A 19282-nucleotide genomic window follows, 5' to 3' on the forward strand; every position below is an offset into this window, starting at 1 on the left:
GAGTCTTCTAGATGCAATATGCGGAAACTTCATACAGTATCAGTTGGGTGAGGTTAAGCTATAGCCTGGTCTATCAAACCAATATCGAGCAGGAAAGTTGGGAGTAAGTTATTAATTAAATATCTATCAATCCATTAATATTGAGAAATGAGAAGCACCATGGCAATTGTATTTCAGAGTCTCAAAATTAAATTCAACTCTTGATTGAATCAAATTTTCGGGAAAAAATGAAAAAGATGCGTTTCCACTGTCATAAATGTAAAATAATTTCACAATTAGAGTCACCTAACCCCAAGTAAATTCAGTAAAACTTTATAGCTAAATATGTTACATTATCACTTAAGTCATGCCGGTGAAGACAGTTTCAGATGGAGTATTCTACAAATTACCTTTTCCTGTTTTCCCTCCCAATTTGAATTTCCTCCTTGTATACACAGTAATATCTGTTCCTTTTCATTCTATCCTTGTGTTCTATACCCCTCCCTTTCCTCCCACACTTACCTAGCGTTCTTCCCTCTAACACGAATTCCAAAATACACTCTCCGCTCCGTACAGGATCCATCCGAGTCACCTCTCTCCCCCATCTTCACTACAACTTCCCTTTCCTCCCGCACCACGTTCAGCACTTCGTCTGAGCTTTTCTTATCCATCCGTTTCATCTTCTCCATTCTTCTTCACACCCACATTTAGAATGCTTCCAGTCTTTTTTCGTCCTCCTTCCGATTAGTCCATGTTTTCGCACCATATCTACCTACACTCCGCCTCAGACTCTCCACTAGCCTTTTCTTTAAATAATTACATAACAGCCCTCTTGTCAGTTCTTTTCTATTCATGAACGCCTCCTTTGCAAACGCAATATTCTCCCCGATGCCTCACTGATGTATCTGTTTTCCTCCAATTTACAGCCCAAATAGTTGAACTGCTCCACCTCCTCAAGATTGGAACCCCATACTTTCATCTTGAGCCTCTAGTTTCTTGCTCGAAATGCTTTACAAAATTGCGTCACATTGGTCTTCCTGTGATTAAAACTCGTGCCTTAAGCACAATAACGCCAGTCTAACGCACCCGCTATATCATAAAGCCTTCTCGTTGACTGTCTAATCCACGCCAGGTCATCCGCGAACCTCAGTGATTTAAACATCATTCCTTTGACTTCTACCTCTGACTCACTCATTCCAAGCCTCCCCTACCATCTCTTCAGCATACACGTTAAAAATCAATGACAATAGTGGAAAGATATTTTGCGTAAGTTCTTGAATCATATCTTTCATAGCTCTTAGCTCCTGGTCAATTGATGTATAATAGAATCTAAGTTAAAAATGTTACTATCTTACCCTAAGTCAGTGAAAGCTGATCAAAAATATTCACTAGTTAGATATTTAAGTACCTATGCAAATGAGCAAGTATGAGACTCTTCTTGTTGAAAGCTTGGCTTTTTGTAGTCTCAGAAATTTTTTTATACAAACAACATTTCCTACAAAACGGTAAAAATAAATAAATACTCTGAAAAAAGTCACTTGTATCAGATATAACCGCGAGATTAGAATGAAAATGCGGCGGTAAATACTGACTGACGTAAGAAAAATTCCGATTAACTTATTATTATCCTCAACATTGTAAAAAAACACAAACGATTCACCACTGAACAGATTAACTTTACACCAACGCCTTTGAATACCAAGCACAGCCTAAAATTCCTTGCTATGAACAGAAGAAAAAAGATGCAAAATTGTAAGCGCAATTGCCAAAATACAAAAAGGGAAAAATAAAATACCATTAACTATCGATACCCACGAGTTATTATACTTCATATTTAGTACATAAATAATTTGAGGGAGTACGTAGAATTTTCACTATATGACTACTTTATGATTCTTTATCAGCACTTCATGGCGTTTTACGCATAAGCAGGGTAACAAAACTGAATTTATTACTCCTCTACGAAGGAATATTCATATGATTATCGCAAAAGGAAAAATCAGCCGACATTCAAATGAAATAAAGGACATTTTCCGTTATTTTTATTAGCTTGTCTTTATTTCTAATTGCGGAATATAGATAAGTTAACTAATTTAACGGAAATCTAGAAATATCTGGGGCAGAAGGGAGGATAATCCATTATTTACTATCGTGTAATTATGCCGTCACTTCTTACGTTTGTGAAGATTAGAAGCTAAGCAAATTGAGTTTTTACCAAACTAGAGAAGTAGATTCTTTTCTGGACTGTGATTGTAATCATTGAAAGCTTTTACGATTCCAGGATAAAATAATCATAATTTTACGGAGGCACTATCAATATGTTACAGAGGCTGAGATTTAACTAAGCGTGAAGATAGCAATCAAGAGACCGTAAACCTTAATACGAAACTGCGGAGCGCTCGTGAGCTATTAACAGTCATCATGCAACAAGCTGCTAGAATTTAAAAGAAATTCATAAATGACAGTTAATTAATGGCTGTCCTTTTCACTGAAGGATTGAAAATTATGCATAGAATTCACAGCTCAATACAATGAGGCACAACAGGTCCTAATTGCCACCGGTGGCACAGAGTTCAAATAAATTAAAGCGCTTAAGTGAAGAAATGAAAACAACAGCAAACAAATCAGTTTCAATTACTTTCCTACCACGCAATGGAATACAATATTTTAATGCATAATTCAATATTTCGGCGAGAATATTTTAAAATTTCTTTAAAAATACTGGACGAACATTGGCGAAAATAATATCGCGAAATATGTTTCACTGTAAGAGTGAAATAAATCAGAACGCTTTATTCACAGAAATACTTCAATTCAAAATATCTGTCAGCAAAAAATTAATGAAAATTAATGACTTATTAGATGCACATCATTATCATTGGGTGAGAACCCTTCCAAACGTCACATTCGAGAAACTGCTGCCAGCGGAAGTTGGATAATAAGCAGTCTCGTTGAAAAGGCGCCAAACAATGGCATATTATTTCCGGGAATTCCAGAGCATTATATTGCCTCTACTCACTTTCTTGCTCCCACGAAATGCAGCCCTTCTAGTCTGCAACGACTTAAATTGAAAGTACCCTCCGCAATCACGGTGAAAAAATGCATTCCGCGGCAATAAAAATAGACCAAGGCGATTTTATCGTACCCAGGTAACTCATACTATAATAAAAAAAGATGAGGGTAATAACATAAAAAAGATTGTTGCCTTTCGTAATATTAATATTAAAAAATCATAAATCTTATCAAGGAACACATTCGTACTCTAATTAGGTGAGTAAAGGCAATTAAAAACAAATGCTCACACGTAATTACTAAAGTCTATCGGTAACGACCAATTAATTCTTTTATTCACAGACGTAATTTGCTTTATTAATTAAAAGTAATATTCCCAGCATATTCTTTGCAAATTGAATAGTTAATTCGTAAAATACCGCAAGTGATATCGAATCATTTTATCAATTACTATCCTGTATTTCCCTTTGTACATACAATGCTTGAGTCAATGCTTTATTACACAGAAAAATGTCTGAAGGTTTTTGATCATTCCTGGTTAGCTAGACTACACCTCTCCCCTTTCTAACTTATCGTATGTTTTTAAGTTCTTGAGATATTTAAGATTACAAAAACCATCGGTCATTGCATAATAAGGCCATCGATAAATGGAAGATTGAGAAAACAAACGTGAGGTTAATCTTTGTTTGAACTGATAAGAATAAGGCGAATTTGGCACTATAAACCCTTTTGCACATTCGTCAGAAATGTGTAAAAGGTAACTCCAGGTTTCCCACTCCTGCATTCCATGCGTCTTTTAATAACCAAAACATGCATCCGCATTGGCGTTGGTCACCAATACCGTCGGTCGTCGGCCAGAAAAATTATTAAACATCCAACGAACGCTGCCTCCGGTCAAGGACTGCACAATTTCCCTTCGAATGAAATCGACCGTTGGAATTGGAAAGCCCTGGGGAATGTTCAGGTATCAAACCCATTATAGCCCAGCGATGCATTGGCAAACACCCGCCGCCCTACAGCACTAAGACAGAAAATCCTCTGGCGATCGTACCGAAAAAAAATTAGCTTCTCCCTTAAAACCGTTAGGAAGTTCCACGGTCGCGTGCCAATATTCTAATCGGCGAGTTCTATCACGTGGAGAGGTGCGAGGGAGGGGGTAAAGGCCCATGTATGTGCGACGGCAACACCACCTCGCCGTCAAACGAACTCTCGCTCCTTGAATGCGGAGCCTCGGGCACGTCGATGCGATCGGCCCAACGAGATCGTTTCCCTTTGTCTCTCGTCCCAGGGCGTTGCTCCCCTCCTCCGACACAGACCACTCTCCCTTTCTCCCTCCATCCAACTCCCTTTTTAAGAAGCCGGACAAACCCGAACGACGAATTCGCGACATGCATGCCATGTTCCCAAACACTCTCCATTTCTCGTTCTCTCGCCCCGCGCCCCGTTTTCATTCTGCTATTCCGAGAACCGGAGGATCTGGTTGTTCATCTCGTATTATAAATAATGCATGCCTCCGAGGCTTTTGCTCTTTCGGAACAGGTGTATAATTTGTATGTTACTATAATTTGTGCATGATGAGTCAAATAACTGACCACACCAGTCCAGGTTTTTAAGCTATAATCAGATGCACATGACGTGGGATGCAAGATAGAAAACTAACGGGAGAGTCCCCATAGTTAGGCCAAGAGGCAGGTACTTGAGGTAAATGAAGACGGATACTGGGATGAGGAAGTACGGGGAAGTAAAATACATGGGATGAGAGAAAATGGAGCGCTGCAATTAATTCACTTTTTGGAGGTAATATTATTTATGTATGCGCAAAACTGCGTCGTTGCGATTAGGCTCAGTAGCCCTAATGTGCCCGCCCTATCGTGTGGTCTGTAAGGGTATAAATATAGATTAAATACATTTTTTCATATGAACTGCAGTTATTACAGCGATATTATTATCATCACCAATTTTAGCAGGTGCATTCACAATACTATTAACTGATCGTAATATTAATTTATCTTCCTCAATAGAATAACTCAAGTACCAGTGAAAACATATGGTTTGGGCGGTCTTACCCTAGAAGCTATCCACAAATTAATGTCGAAAACCAAATTTAGTTAAAATGCAAAAACATATAATGAAATATTTAATTTTTTCTTGAGAAATATTTCTTAATTGAACCATTCAGTTTTAATGGGAACATAAAAGCTGCAAACCAACAATTCTAGGCTTAAATAAGACCTCTGATTTCGCAAAATTTTAGGTTGAAAAAAAGAGTAAAAAATTTTGATTTTTAACCAAAAATTCAAAAGAGCTGAGAATTAGCGTTCACCTCTTCCATTATAATTAAATAATTCACTTCTTTTCCGCAGATATTAAAATTTTAACCAATTAATAGCTATAAAAATAATAAACAGAAGTGTCAGAAAATTTTAATGGAATAGAGAAAGGGAGGTGATATATGAGTTTACCAAGCGTCAAATTATCTAAAAGACAAATACTATCTACCGCCTGTATCCTCCGCAGTCCCTATCGCTATTGATAAAATACCATTTAGTGAATAAGCTTCCTTTCTTACCGCTGATACATAATAGTTAGGACAATGATTTAAATAGGAACCGTCACCTATTGATTTTATCAGTCAATGGAAATAAAGGAATTAACATCTTCATGGATTTTACTAATTAACAGGATTCAAAATAGTTGATCCTTTTTTATGATTAGACTACTCTACGTAAGTCAACATGCATAATCTTACTTAAGATAAATTTTATTAATTCTCAATTGTGTTTTTACTCCAATTTCATGGCTTGATACAAAATTAATTTTAAAATAGAAAAATTATTCCATTGTGTAGGCCATAATAAAAAGTATAGACGCAGCGCGCTCGAGTAGTGCGAAATGGAAAACAATTATGCTTCTTTTTTAATCTCTTGTCCGCGCGAATGACGAGCAATCAATTCATATTATGCGCACTGCATGATGTATTAACCTCATACATGTGGATATGGGAATACATTTTCCGATGATTCTCTTGAAAATATGCTTTAATGAAAAAAAAACACGGGAAGCTACTAATACTAGGCCTTACATTTCTGTAAATATTAAATTTCCATCCGCACAAACAGGTGCGATTTTCCTCTAATTTGACAAGGAATTTATTCGAATGAGGTTCAGATGAGGTTTACCAGAACAAAGGTCGGAAGGCCAAATTACATGCCTGATTGCATTATCCTTTAATCTAGACTTTTGATAATTGCATTTGTCGACAAATTACGATTTTTTAAACTGCGCGATCGAAATATAGCGAGTGTGCGCTCTACGGTCAATTATGGTCATATACATTGGCATAAGATACATCTACATACTGCTCCACAAACCGCATCAATAGGCGTGCACCTGAGTTGAGATTGAAATATTCAGGCCAATTCATACCTTTATGAATTATGATCATAATTCAGAAAGCTCGTTTCGTAAACAGTTATCTAAGATCTTTAGATACCAGAGCTAACAAATGATGAAATTCTATAAGAAATAAGTTATGTGACGACAGAGAAAGTGAGTACAACCAATTTTTAGCGATAAAAATAGGTACTCAAAATATTGTTTTTTTCCTCAAGCTATCTCCAGTGATTCAATATTTTCGAGAGTCAAATTAAAACTTTATACTCCAGGTAATCACAGCTGGTCGGGGCAAGATCGCCCTCCTCAATGCCAGCCATCGAAGATCTCGGTCGCAGGCAGAAAGATCACTCATCCCCACTCATTCCCGTCCTCCTAACCCCCAAGCATTCCCTGCCCCTCATCCTAGATGTGCTCACCCACATTATCCACCATTAATCTCCCACCTTCTCTTTCCTCAGGCAGACAACCCCCTAGACCAACCAAACATCCCTTCAACTACAACTTAAACCTCTTCCCCCTCACACGAAGGCTGCCCGCCTCCAAAGCACCCACCGCTCACCCACTCCCCTAGCCCCAGACGCAACTGCTATCCCTCTCATTTTCTCCGTCTTATGAGAGATCGTGGTAGAATGGGGAGGGGGGGGATAGGAAACTCACTCTCACGAGTTGCTCAGGGTCAGGGTCGGGCCTAGGCAACGAACGCTCTCGTCTTCTCCGATCCACCCCCACCACCGTCAGCATGCGTGCCAACCACTCTCATTTCCTTTCCTCCAACACCTATCTACCTCCCCCTTCCCCAAGCACCCAACCGAGAGATTTCTAGCGACGAGTTCTAAAAGGAACGGTTCACCTCGAGGAACGAGTCAGGCTCGAGTCTCAATCTCGTTCTGCTGGGGTGAATCCGACTGTGCATATGAGACTGTAGATACCTAATCAAATGGGCAAATTAGTAAAAAAAATAATAATTGCTAGTAATTTTTCTCTGTAATTTATTTTTTTAATTCAGGCTAAACTGCGTGAAACCTTTCCATTCTGGAAAATAAAAGAATTAACGTTGTTAGGTTCACTAATGTATTTACAGAAAGCATGGCCAGAGTTTCATACTCATCAGGTCTAAGATGTAACTAACTTGATGTTGTAACTATGCAATGAAATCCAGATCGAGCTTTTTTAAATATATTAGTGAACATTTCAACGGTTCTACTTTAATTACTTTATTTCCAACTTTAATTTTCCCTCCACGACTGGTTTCCATATATTTATACTATCGTTACGAGTAAACAATAACCTTGAAAAATATTCACTGGAACATAAAACAAAATATACCTTATCCTGTCGTGGGGAGAAAGTTATCAGTTGAAGAAAACTCCCAGTAAAGTTTACCGAAATGTTATAATTCCACCAGATTAAGCCCGAAACAAGTCCATATATGTACTCGAAATGGACTGAAACTGGCAGAAACTGGCTTAGTAAACAAATGATGAGTGAAATAAATTAAGAGCAAGCTATTTACATACTCTTTGAATTAATATTCTTCATTTTATTTATAAATTATTCAGAATAAAACAAAATTAAATGCCTGATCAAGCTTCAATAGTCGGGTGATTGATACCCTTGACAGATTTATCTTGTGTATCCAATATTCCGTCAACAATGTGAATTCGTAACAGGAGACCTGGATTCTGCGTCAGAGTGACATATAATGCATAGCTCTATTATTTCTCGGAGTTAATATCATTTTTTCGTCATGTAAATACTTAATTCCTACGAAAGAAACAAGAATAAAACTATCAATAGCAACTTAGCAGTCAGAAACAATCTCACTAATTAATAGGGAATTTAAAACTTCCAAAATTATTATTATAAATATCTTGGTTGATCATTTAAGTGGTGGAGTGGGTATGTATTAACGCTAATTATTAAAGTTAAAGTTATAAGATCAGTTGACGCAGGTTTAAATGGAGCATTAGCGAATCATCCCACTTGTCCCCCACACCAGATTTGAAATTTCCTCTTCAATTACCAAAAATTTCCCTTTTATACTATACATTTTTTAAAAAAGGCCAAAATCAAATTAAGAGGGAAATCAAACGGCAAAAATAAAATTTTGTAATCAGAGCGACAGCGAGAGCGTAACATCTGGAAAATAAACGAATCCTTGCACTCATTCCTTTCGGTGACCGAGACTGAAAGTAGCTGATCCGGCAATACAGCGAAACTGCAACTCGCATTCTGATTCCCACTTCTTGATTTTTCAGCATCCCCACCCTCCCTATGGACGACCAGACCGTGAGTTCATCACGCCCGTTGATGGGAGGGGGCGAGGGAAACACGTCTTCCCCACCACCACTGCACAACACGCACCCTTCCCCCTCATTTTCCACCCATGGGCTTCCACACACACGAGTGAGAGGAGAGGGGGATGGGAATCGCGAGCACTTTCTGGCATGGGGCGTGGAGAGGGTCCGCAGAAGTGGGAAGAGGGTCCGTGCGCGTATATAAAGGGACGCCGACGGCCCAAGTGTCAGGCACAACCGCACCGTTTCCATCGCACATCCATTCCATCGAGTCCGCAACGGCGAGACTTGGCCTTCCATATACAAATTTCCCAGGGATACCGAGAGCGCATCGCAGCGAGTCTTCGGACGTTTCCAAGTTCGATCTCCGATTGCATCGAGTTCTCCGACTTTTTGAGAGCGGAAGAAGAAGAGGAGTATAAAAAGGGTTGCGGCTTTTGTCCCAGGGGAGCGCGCCTAATCTTCAGGATGGACTGCAGGCTGACGGTGAGTGCGGAACGAGGGTCGTTATTCGTACTGGGCTTCCAAATTGAGAGCAGAGGAAGAGATATTTCCCATCCGGACTTTATTCGATGTGACATGCACAATAGAACACAATTCGCCGAGTTTTAGTTTTAGACTAGTAACTATCCACATTAATAACTTAATTTTCTAGGGTAAAGGTCAAATTACATGATGTTTTCACTATCGGTAGCAAAAACAACATTAATGACACATTAAAAAATTTATTTATGACCCATATTAAAAATAAGAAAATAAGGTTGTACTCCGAATCTATTTTTTGATTGGGCAGGCTAGCAGAATTTACCTAATATAAAATTTGACGGGAAGCAATATCCAATGAAGTTTCATGCTTTCGAGATAACCTACTCAAATAACTACTCATAAGCTATAACGACATTCAACTCTGAACAGGGTAGTCCACTTCTCAGAGCGCAGGCTTAACATTGCAAAACGGCAGCAGATAAAATAAGGCTGATTGGTCATTTAAATGAGCCAAAAACGTTCAGCATTTTTTCGTTAGTTACTTTCTATGGGAAAAAACGGCAGTAATGAGAGCAGAAAAAATGAACTTAAAATTCCTTTATGAATATGAATTTTAAGTAGCCGTATCGCAAATTGAAAAGCCTGTATAATTTCAGGAAGAGGAAATACATAATCTGTTAACTTAGTTAGAAAAGAGTAAATCTTAGAAAGAAAGGAGAAAAATCCATTATTTGCTATCGTGTATATATGCCGCCACTTCTTATATTAGTGATGACTTACGTTTAAGAAAATTGAGTTTTTACGATTCTAGAAGCGTAGATTCTCTTCTGCACAAAATTTCAATCATTGAAAGCTTAAGTATTATGATTCCAGCATAAAATAATCATAACTTTACGGAGGCACTATCCATATGTTACAGAGGCAAGAGAAAACTTTATTAGTTCTCTTAAAAAAATATCAAGGAGTATTTTATGCTCAATTTGTTTAATAATCATGAAAATTTACCTCTAAATAATATGCGATATCAATTAAGTATTGATAAAAAAATGTAAACCAAGTTCGTGACGAAATTAAGTACATTTAAACTGAGCATAAAAACCGCAATCAAGAGACCAAAAGCAAAACTTTAAAACTACGGAGTGTTTGTACACAATAATACGGTCGTTATGAAATAAACTCCATGCATTTGTGCATTAATGAGTGATAGTTAACAAGTATTTTCTGCCCTTTTCATGTAACGCATCAAAAATGTGCCCGGTGATACAGAGTCGAAATATATGAAAACGTTTAAGAAAATCAATCTGAAAATGGCAATTAACTAAGCTTCAACTACATTCCTTCCACGTAATGACGCAGAAAAATGTTAATGCATGCTTTAATATTGCACCAGAAAAATTTATTCATTCTCTAAAAAAATATAAAGTAGTATTTTATGCGCAATTTGTTTAAAAATCATGACTTTCCCTCTAAACAATATGCGATGTCATTTTAGTATTGATAAAAGAATGTAAGCCAAGTTTGTGACGAAATTAAGTATTGATGATTTAAACTTCTATTGTTAATTTCTAATCCTCCAGCACAAACACCACGCTCACGATTCGCATGTTCGGTTAGTTGTTTAAATTTCTACATAAGTTTTTCCCAATCAAAAGAACATGGCCCTTCTCGGTGAAAGATCAACAACACAAGGCCAGCCATCAGGTCTCCGATCGCTGTAGTCTCTATTTATATTTGTGAATAAGCTGTGTAAAAATAATTGTTAGATTTTTTTCCCAAGTGACAATCCACAATTATGATCCTCAAATTTTCTGGCTAATCAGTAGCCTGAGTAATAACCAATTAAGCCTCATGACTTCAAGATAACCTACTCAAATAACTACCCACAAGGTATAACTACATTCAAATCTGATCAGATCAGTAGTCCACTTTTCAGAGCGCAGACTAACAGCAGAACGCCAGGAGATATAATGATGCTCATGAGGTCATTTGAATGATTCAAAAAAATTGAGAATCTCTTCATCAGGTATTCTTTAAAGGAAAAAATTTCACCTGTGAGAGCAGAAAAAACTTCATTTAAAAATTCCTCCTGAAATGCCAATTTTACGAAGAAGTATCGCAAATTGAAAATGGTTCGAAATTATGAAAAAATGAAGTATTTACTCCACCTTTTTCGTCATGCATTACAATGCAGACCATCAAAAAATTGCTTACCTACTTAAAAATATACAGAAAACTGTTCTAAGGATTTGAGCCAGTACAAACATAAGAAATATAATCAAGCATTTTGATAAGACAGATAATTATCTATAGGATTGTAATGAGTATTTACTTAATGAGTGAAAACTAGCCATTCCAGTGGTGTTATTGGCTATCCAGCTTTATACCACTGATAAAATTAACAGTCCATGTAATTCCCAATTCGAATTTTAGTGACTGATTTTAATTTATTACTAACCCAACCAAGAGAAAAAAATCGCAAAGCCCTAATTATGGTATAATAATAACCCCAAAATCACCAGAAGCACTTGCGGGAAGATCTGAAATTTTTGCGGGTCCTCAAAGTCCGGCAACCTGCCGAACATTTTCCCTTTCACTGGAAAATGGGAGAGTCCGGTCTCTTCGCTGAAAGATAGTGAAACTGAGGCGTGGACTTTCACTGGACCGAACTCCTTAAGGTCAGTGCGTGGAAAGTTGAAAGAATTCCCTCCGTCAAATGAGAAGAAGCAAAAAGGGAGTAGATTCCAGGAGGAAATTGCGATCAGCTTTCCGAGAAATATTTTTTGCCCGTCGCGTATTGAGGAGGCGTGGGTAGACGACTCTTGATTAGCATTATTCAATATTTACTTTGCTTGTTTTGTTTCCATTGATTTTCCTAAGGCATAATTTTCCCTTAGGAGCATAATTTCTATCCGAAATGGATGAGTAGAGGGTTAGTGTTCCATCGATGCATTTACGGGTCATTTTCTAGGACGAATTTCGGCATGTGTTACTCTCCTGGCAAACAAGAGAGGAAACTGATAAAACGTATGAGAATTTCCTCTGTCTCTTCTAAAAGAATCACTCATTCTGAAATAACTTAGCTACGCTCTATTTCATATCATACGCAACAAGAATACATTACCGGCCTCAATATATTTCATTTGCATGGAATTCTAGGGGGAATACAATGACTCATTAAAACACATGCTTCACGACCATACCCATTGTTACTGAATTTAATTTTGGATTTATTGAGATCAAATCCCTACTCATGGTGAAGCAAAAACCCAGTATTGTTCCACAAACTTTTATTTGCTGTCGACTAGTTTCGACGGTTACAGCGTCATAATCAAGACAAACAGTTTTGTCTTGATAATGACGCTATAGCCGTCAAAACTAGTCGAGAGCAAACAAAGTTTGTGGAAGAGTACTGGGTTTTTGCTTCACCATGAATATTTCATCGTTCACCAGATCACGCCAAAATCAGTTAATCTAATCAAATCCCTATTTCTCACAAATTTAACACAATATCAAATGAATGATAATAAATACACACAAGTAGTATACATATAAATCTGTTTAGTTAAACAGCGATGACTAGGTAAATGAATTTACTTGTCGATTATCGAAGCTATTCCCTACTTTCTCAAGTCAACATATTTTCCTTCATGGTATTTCGATATGATACCCTAAGATCCGAATAAAAGGAAATTTAATTATAAAATCTTTCTCACAGAAATTATTTCTATCCCTTTTTTTCTCATGGGGACCAGTAAATTTCCACCCTGTTGTTTCGGTACATCGGTACCCATGGTTGTAGATCCAATTTTTTACTCCTGATCAAATAGCCAAAAAGCACGCAAAACATTTCACCTGATAAGTTCCTGGATCATTGCCACGCATAAGTCCTTCCACAACAGCTAACTTCATATGTGTCACGATCAAGAGACCATAACGGGGGCGGCGAAAGAAGGACAGAACGCAGCGACAGGAATCCGGTTAATTGATAGTCATGAGAAGACTTTGGCGACGGCTGTGCGAAGACACCACGATGCGGGAAATAGACGTAGAATCGGGGGCATCATGGTTTACCCGACTAGAGGAAATGGTTGTCCGGATTCCCGCTGCCTAGCGTGGAGAACGAGATAGTGGTTGGTTGAGTGGGAGGGGTGAGCGCTCTTGTGATCACGGATGTGCGCCTGGAGAGGGGCGAGGAAGAGGAGCAGACCGTGAAACAAGTCCCTCTGAGGGTGTTGCGGACGCCGACGGTGAAATCGGCGCACACCCCCGCTCAGTCATCGCATTAATATCAGCGACTCTACGAAGCGTACCCTCAATATGGACTCACGAGCAGACCACTTGGTGTTTCTTGGGAAAGATAATACCAAGAAATGTGGGCATCATGGAAATTGGATTTAATGATTATATAATTAAAGGATTTTTATGTTTTCTCTTTGATGGTGTCAAGAGGTGTGCTTACCGAGCAGGATATCCTCCCACAGAAGTTGTACGATGTGACGTAAAAACTGTAAAAAGAAAACGACGCAAAGGACGCGTCGAATACAACCGAAAGTACTACAGAGTCCAAGGCGATGAGATGCACCTCTGTACTAATTTTGGTTGCAATCCGTGCAGCCGTACGGAAACGCATAGCGGAGAGACAAACAGACATCCTCTAATATATAAAGACGTCCACGTTGGTTTAGCCTTTCAGTAGGTTAGGCAGTACATAAGTGTTTTACCAAAAATCAAAGAAATAAATTATCTATTGCATTTTTTTTCGGAGATCATATTCATTTCTGAAATAGCCGATGATACTTCATGGTATGATTTGAGATTTCCTTTCGTTCAATCAATAGATTTGGCAGTTTTCGGTTTTTTTTCATTCAAAATTACATACCTAGATAGGATTATCGGAAGTACAGCCAAAGTTTAATCCATCGAACACACAAAATCGCCGGCTCTCTAAGAAATCGAGTAGCACTGACACAAAAATGAACGTACTATCACGTACTCGTCACCATCCGCATTTTTATCTCTGACAAGAGACCTTTTCCGCGTAAAATCAATTGTATTAAATATATGTAAGATAAATATTTTTTTAAGGTTTCATTTCCTTTTCTCTTACTACTTCCTTATTGTTCAAGGAAAAAATTCACTAATTATTCACTTCAAACACGTCTGTCACTGATTTTGTTACAATATTACCAATATTTTCGAAAATTCGTTCATGCATTGTTTATCCCTTTGATTGCTTAATTAGTTATAATTCGTTTTTTTATAGATGACAACAAATCAGCAGAATATAAATTATGATATAGGTGGAAGTATTTTTTTTTTAATTGAAGCGACCAGAATCAGGCGTCATTCGTGTTGCAAGTGAATTGGATCGCCTCAATGACTAAAGATTTGAAACATTCGAATATTTAGGATTCGTAGTTGAATTGCAAAAGCGAACAATCGCTCTCCTAAAAATGAATTCTGCTTTTGAAGGCCTTTTCGTGGAATTTTTTCTTCACTGACAAATAAATTCCCGAACATTTTCCATTTTCACCAATTTCATTTGCTAATTCTGCATTAGATTCGGAAACGAATATTTTATAGTTCATGTGGTTCACTTAAAAACGTTATAATATTATTTTCGTTCTATTTTCATACTTATAGGTTTATATGTACACTTAAAATAAGAAATGAAAACACCCAATTTTCACTATTAGGGTACATTAAGTGAATATTGAGGGTAGGTGCAGGTTTACCCAAAACATGAAATGCTATCTATAATCTAATGCTATAGCTAAAAGCATGTAATTTGGACATGATTTGGACTATATCTTGATTTTCCCTATCGCAGAAAGCCTGATAAAAATGACGCAACGATTACATTAAATAAGCTAATTTATTTATCAAACTTTTCATTTATTTTTCAGGTATTTTTTCTGCTTTTTGCCCTATTTTCGACGGCTTCAGCTTCCTTTGGATCAAAAGAACAGTGAGTATCAAATATTCATAATAATATTTGGAAGGAGCAGACTACTATTCCATACGAGTCTTTATTAATGCAAATTAATAAAACTCTCAATGTAATATGCCAAAGAGTCGCAAACAACAGACAACGATTAACCTCAATCATATGCAGGGTATTTCAGGAGGAATCTTCAAAGCTTCAGGAGATGGGACGGACAATTTTAAGTATTTCATGTCCATAAACATGCGGTCGCAACTCCTTAGTTACTGAGCTATGGCAAGGCAAACATTTTTTGGATGAACTATGCAGTTACCATGAAAACGGTTTTTCTTAAGTATCCAGCTTTTTCAGCATTTTATTTAACACTCTGGATTCTTAAAGACATTAAATAATTAAGGTTCGACAAACATGTGCGATTTTAATTATCACAACCAATTTATCTTTAAGCCTAATTTAACGAGAGCATTGAGCGAGTATCAACAATACTATTGCGCAATCTCACCCATTTTGAGATGGTCTTAGATCTAGCAGCACAACTCCCATTTGATTTTTTTTATCAAGACCATGTAAGAGCTAGTCCTGGATTACTTATTAAAATCTCAAGTTTCGATAATCAATATAAATATGATTTATGGTTGATCAATCATGAAGTAACCCTAAATGGACATCGAGTTATTTTCAGTTGGATTGACTCTGGTTTTCCCATCGAGCGGGAAACAGTGTAGATATGTCGGATTCAGTACGACGATCAACCATTTTATATAATCTCCCGTGGAATTACAATCACTAAGGTCCCACAAAGCTTTGACAAGTTAAATATGTGGCCCGAAGTAATCAAAAGTTGGCCGACCACTACAAAATATTATTTGTCCCTCATAATTCATTCAACTTATCTTTATAAACCGCAACCTTGTATTCTGATGCTATTTCTCCGTACCTAAAACTCAATAAGATGTTATTTTTTACTTATCATTTAACTTTTAATTAAGGCGACTAGTTTCGAATACACGGTATTATAATAGGATGTCGCCTCAGTGAAATCTCAATAAACAATAACATCAAAAGGTGTAAAATATCATCTTCGACCTAAGTGACCATGTCGACCATAGTACCTTAACATATATTACACCTCATTCTTATTCGTCTCCCTCTCCCTAACAGCGTTCATATAAAGGTCCACGTCCCACACATCATCAACGAACTCCACCACGAGAAGAAAGTGATCCAGTACCACCACATTCCCCACCACCACGAGGACCACCATCACCATGAGACCATCGTCTACGACCATGGTCACGGCCACGGTCACGGACTCGGTCACGGCCTCGGCCACGGCCATGGCTACGAAGGCTACGCGGGCGGACACGGCGCCAGCGAAGTGATCATCGAGGACGCGGGTCACGGCCACTACGGAGCCGCCAGCAGCTACGCCGGCGTCTCCGGCTACGGTGGCGGCCACAGTGGGGGAGGATTCTCAAGCTACGGCGGACACGCACCCGGACACTACGTTGGAAGCTACGACCACCACGACAGCCACTACCACCGCTAACACACCCATCCACCCACCCACTCACTCACTTCATCGCGTCCTCATCGACAATACTAACACTTCGACTCCATCCACCTCCAATAACACAAAAGTCGTGGCCGCTGCAAATACACTGAACTCAATACAAGGATCGCCGCACGCCGTCCAGGAGACGTCTGAAACTAGATAGTGCCTTCCCGATTTCGCCGAAGGAAACAAGCCCGCAGCGATCCGGAGAGAAGGGGTCAAAGGGATGAAACCACCCCACTGAAATGTTCGGAAGTTACGGTCTTAATCCTACACACGAATCGCCACTCGCAGTTAACCCCAAATAATTCATTGATGCATTAGCCATTGATAGGTTTTCATTCAAAATTTAAAGAAAGTAATTTTGTGAAGTGGTAACTGTAAAGGATCCAATAATCAATCAACCCAAGGGCGTACCCAGTATCATAACTGGGGGGGAGGGGCAAGCCATGGGATTTATGAGATTATTTCCTTGAAAAAATAGTTTTATTTTAGTAACATTTCTTATACTAATATATATCATTTTTCTTGGGTTTTAAGAAAATTTGTTGAATACTTTCGTTTCAATTCAGTAATGATTTTGCTTAAAGACTTTTGCGATTTTTGCTTCTAGGGGGGGCAGCTGCCCCCTCCCCCTACCCCTCGCTGGGTACGCCCATATGAAACAACCAAATTTCTACCGCATAAAATTTTCAGAGAAAAGCATTTTGGAATTAGCACGCATAAACGATGGATTAAAAGGACTTGATATTCTCGGAAGCAATCGCTAAGAGGCGGAAAAAGCACTCTTAATTGGGTTCAGTTCGCGAATGCCGCGACCCTCCGGGAGCCAATGATGGCATCTTCCACACACACGCGTATCGACTCGTCGCAGAGTCCATTATGACTAGTCTCACCATCTTCCTATATCTCACTCATGCTACCACGGTGCTCTCGCCCCGTTTATATTGTTGTTGATTTTGTTATTTTTTGTCCCTTAATTATTACGTTTTAAACTTTTTTGTAAATAATGCGTAATTTTTTGCCTGTTTTATTGCAATTTCATCTCAATGAGAAACTAACCCCTATTGTACCTTCCAGCACAATATAGCCTTGGGCAGTAGAAAATTCCGCTCAATTTCCATAGAACTTTAGTTCTCTACAAAAACCTTTTAGTTTTCGGGTCTCCTGCTTTCGATTATGACATAATTCCGAATGAAATTCTGACCAGTATCACTGTATTATCTATTTCTTGGAGGCTGTCCCCCTACACAAATACCGCTGCGAATTCCAAATTCACTGACGCTTATTAATATTTGATAGCAATTATACAGATGAAGTAAAAATAATAAGGGATTTTTTCCATTTAAAAACCAGTGAAAATGCACAGATCATATGATGATAACCTTTAGAAGTAAATAATTACGCTGCATTTTATTAGAATTTTACTTTATTCTGCTTTCGGCTCATTAACCTTCGCTTATAACATAATTCCACTCGAAGTTCCGATCATAGACAATACGTTTTGTATTTCATCAAGATAGGCTCTCTACTCATACAACCGATGATAATCCACAAATCCACCGAACATAAATATTATGAAAAGACACAAATGAAGCCAATTATACTATATTTCCCGGTTTTTTAACCCGCATTACAAGGCTTACTTAAATTAGAAATCTGATGATACCTTCGCAATTTTACGATAAAATGAACCCACATAATTATGAAGTATTGAAAATATTCTCAAAATTCTTTAAGATTCATTTGACTGTTGACATAAATGGCAATTATCGACACTACAAATAACCCTAAGCAGCCTTACTATAAAAGAGATAAAAGATTATGTAAATAGTCTGGAAGTTAGCTGACCAATTTAAAGCGACTACTTACTCGAAAAAAATATTTTTCAGCTCTCCAGATGAAAACAAATCCCTTGGATAAATAAGCATGGTGTCTGCTTTATCTCGTATAATAGTTATGTAAATAGTTGTCATCTCATAAACTCTTAAATGAAAACTACAACGAACTCGTCTCGGTACAGAGCGGAAAAATTAACTTGTTCTTCTAAACACAATCCATCCAATAACTTAGAAAATAATCCACCTTCTATGGTAAACCATCTGAGTAAACAATAAGGTATTAACAGTCAACTCTCATCGCAGCCCCTTCCCGATACATACAAACTATTTTTCTATCCGTGTACCAAAGAACAATCACCGCAGTTATATTTATATGTTATAAGATGTTTTATAAATCAATATCTGTAATTTTACTTGACAGCCAATAAAACAGTGTAAAAATTAACAGTGACATTATGATTTAAAATCTCCTCAAACCCAGCCAGCAATTAATTCCTAAGTCCTCCCAAAAATATACTTCAGGCTCAAAAACAGATATCCTCGAATGCGTGTTGATCATTATCATGTAGTTGATATGACATTGCATTATCCAAGTGACAAACAATAACAATAATACTATAAATTCTAAATAAAACAGATCCAGGAATAAAGTGTTTCAGTGATACGCGTCCCAGTTCTATACGCTAATTCACTTAGAATACCTTTTAGCAGGTGAAAGCCCACAAATAAAAATAAAAAATGTGGGCGTAATGCAATTTATCAAAATTAGGAA

At 37.8% G+C, this 19282-nt stretch overlaps 1 protein-coding gene across 1 annotated transcript; it reads left to right on the plus strand.

The window, feature by feature from the left end:
- Positions 1-8924: 8924 nt before the first annotated feature.
- On the plus strand, positions 8925-18955 carry LOC124164244 (cold and drought-regulated protein CORA-like). The gene is made up of 3 exons (XM_046541486.1): positions 8925-9170; positions 15077-15138; positions 16276-18955. Exons 1-3 carry the CDS (start codon positions 9153-9155, stop codon positions 16661-16663), a joined length of 468 nt encoding a protein of 155 aa, XP_046397442.1. The 5' UTR covers positions 8925-9152; the 3' UTR covers positions 16664-18955.
- Positions 18956-19282: the final 327 nt, after the last annotated feature.

The sequence above is a fragment of the Ischnura elegans genome, chromosome 1 (assembly GCF_921293095.1).
Source record: "Ischnura elegans chromosome 1, ioIscEleg1.1, whole genome shotgun sequence".
NCBI lineage: Eukaryota > Metazoa > Arthropoda > Insecta > Odonata > Coenagrionidae > Ischnura > Ischnura elegans.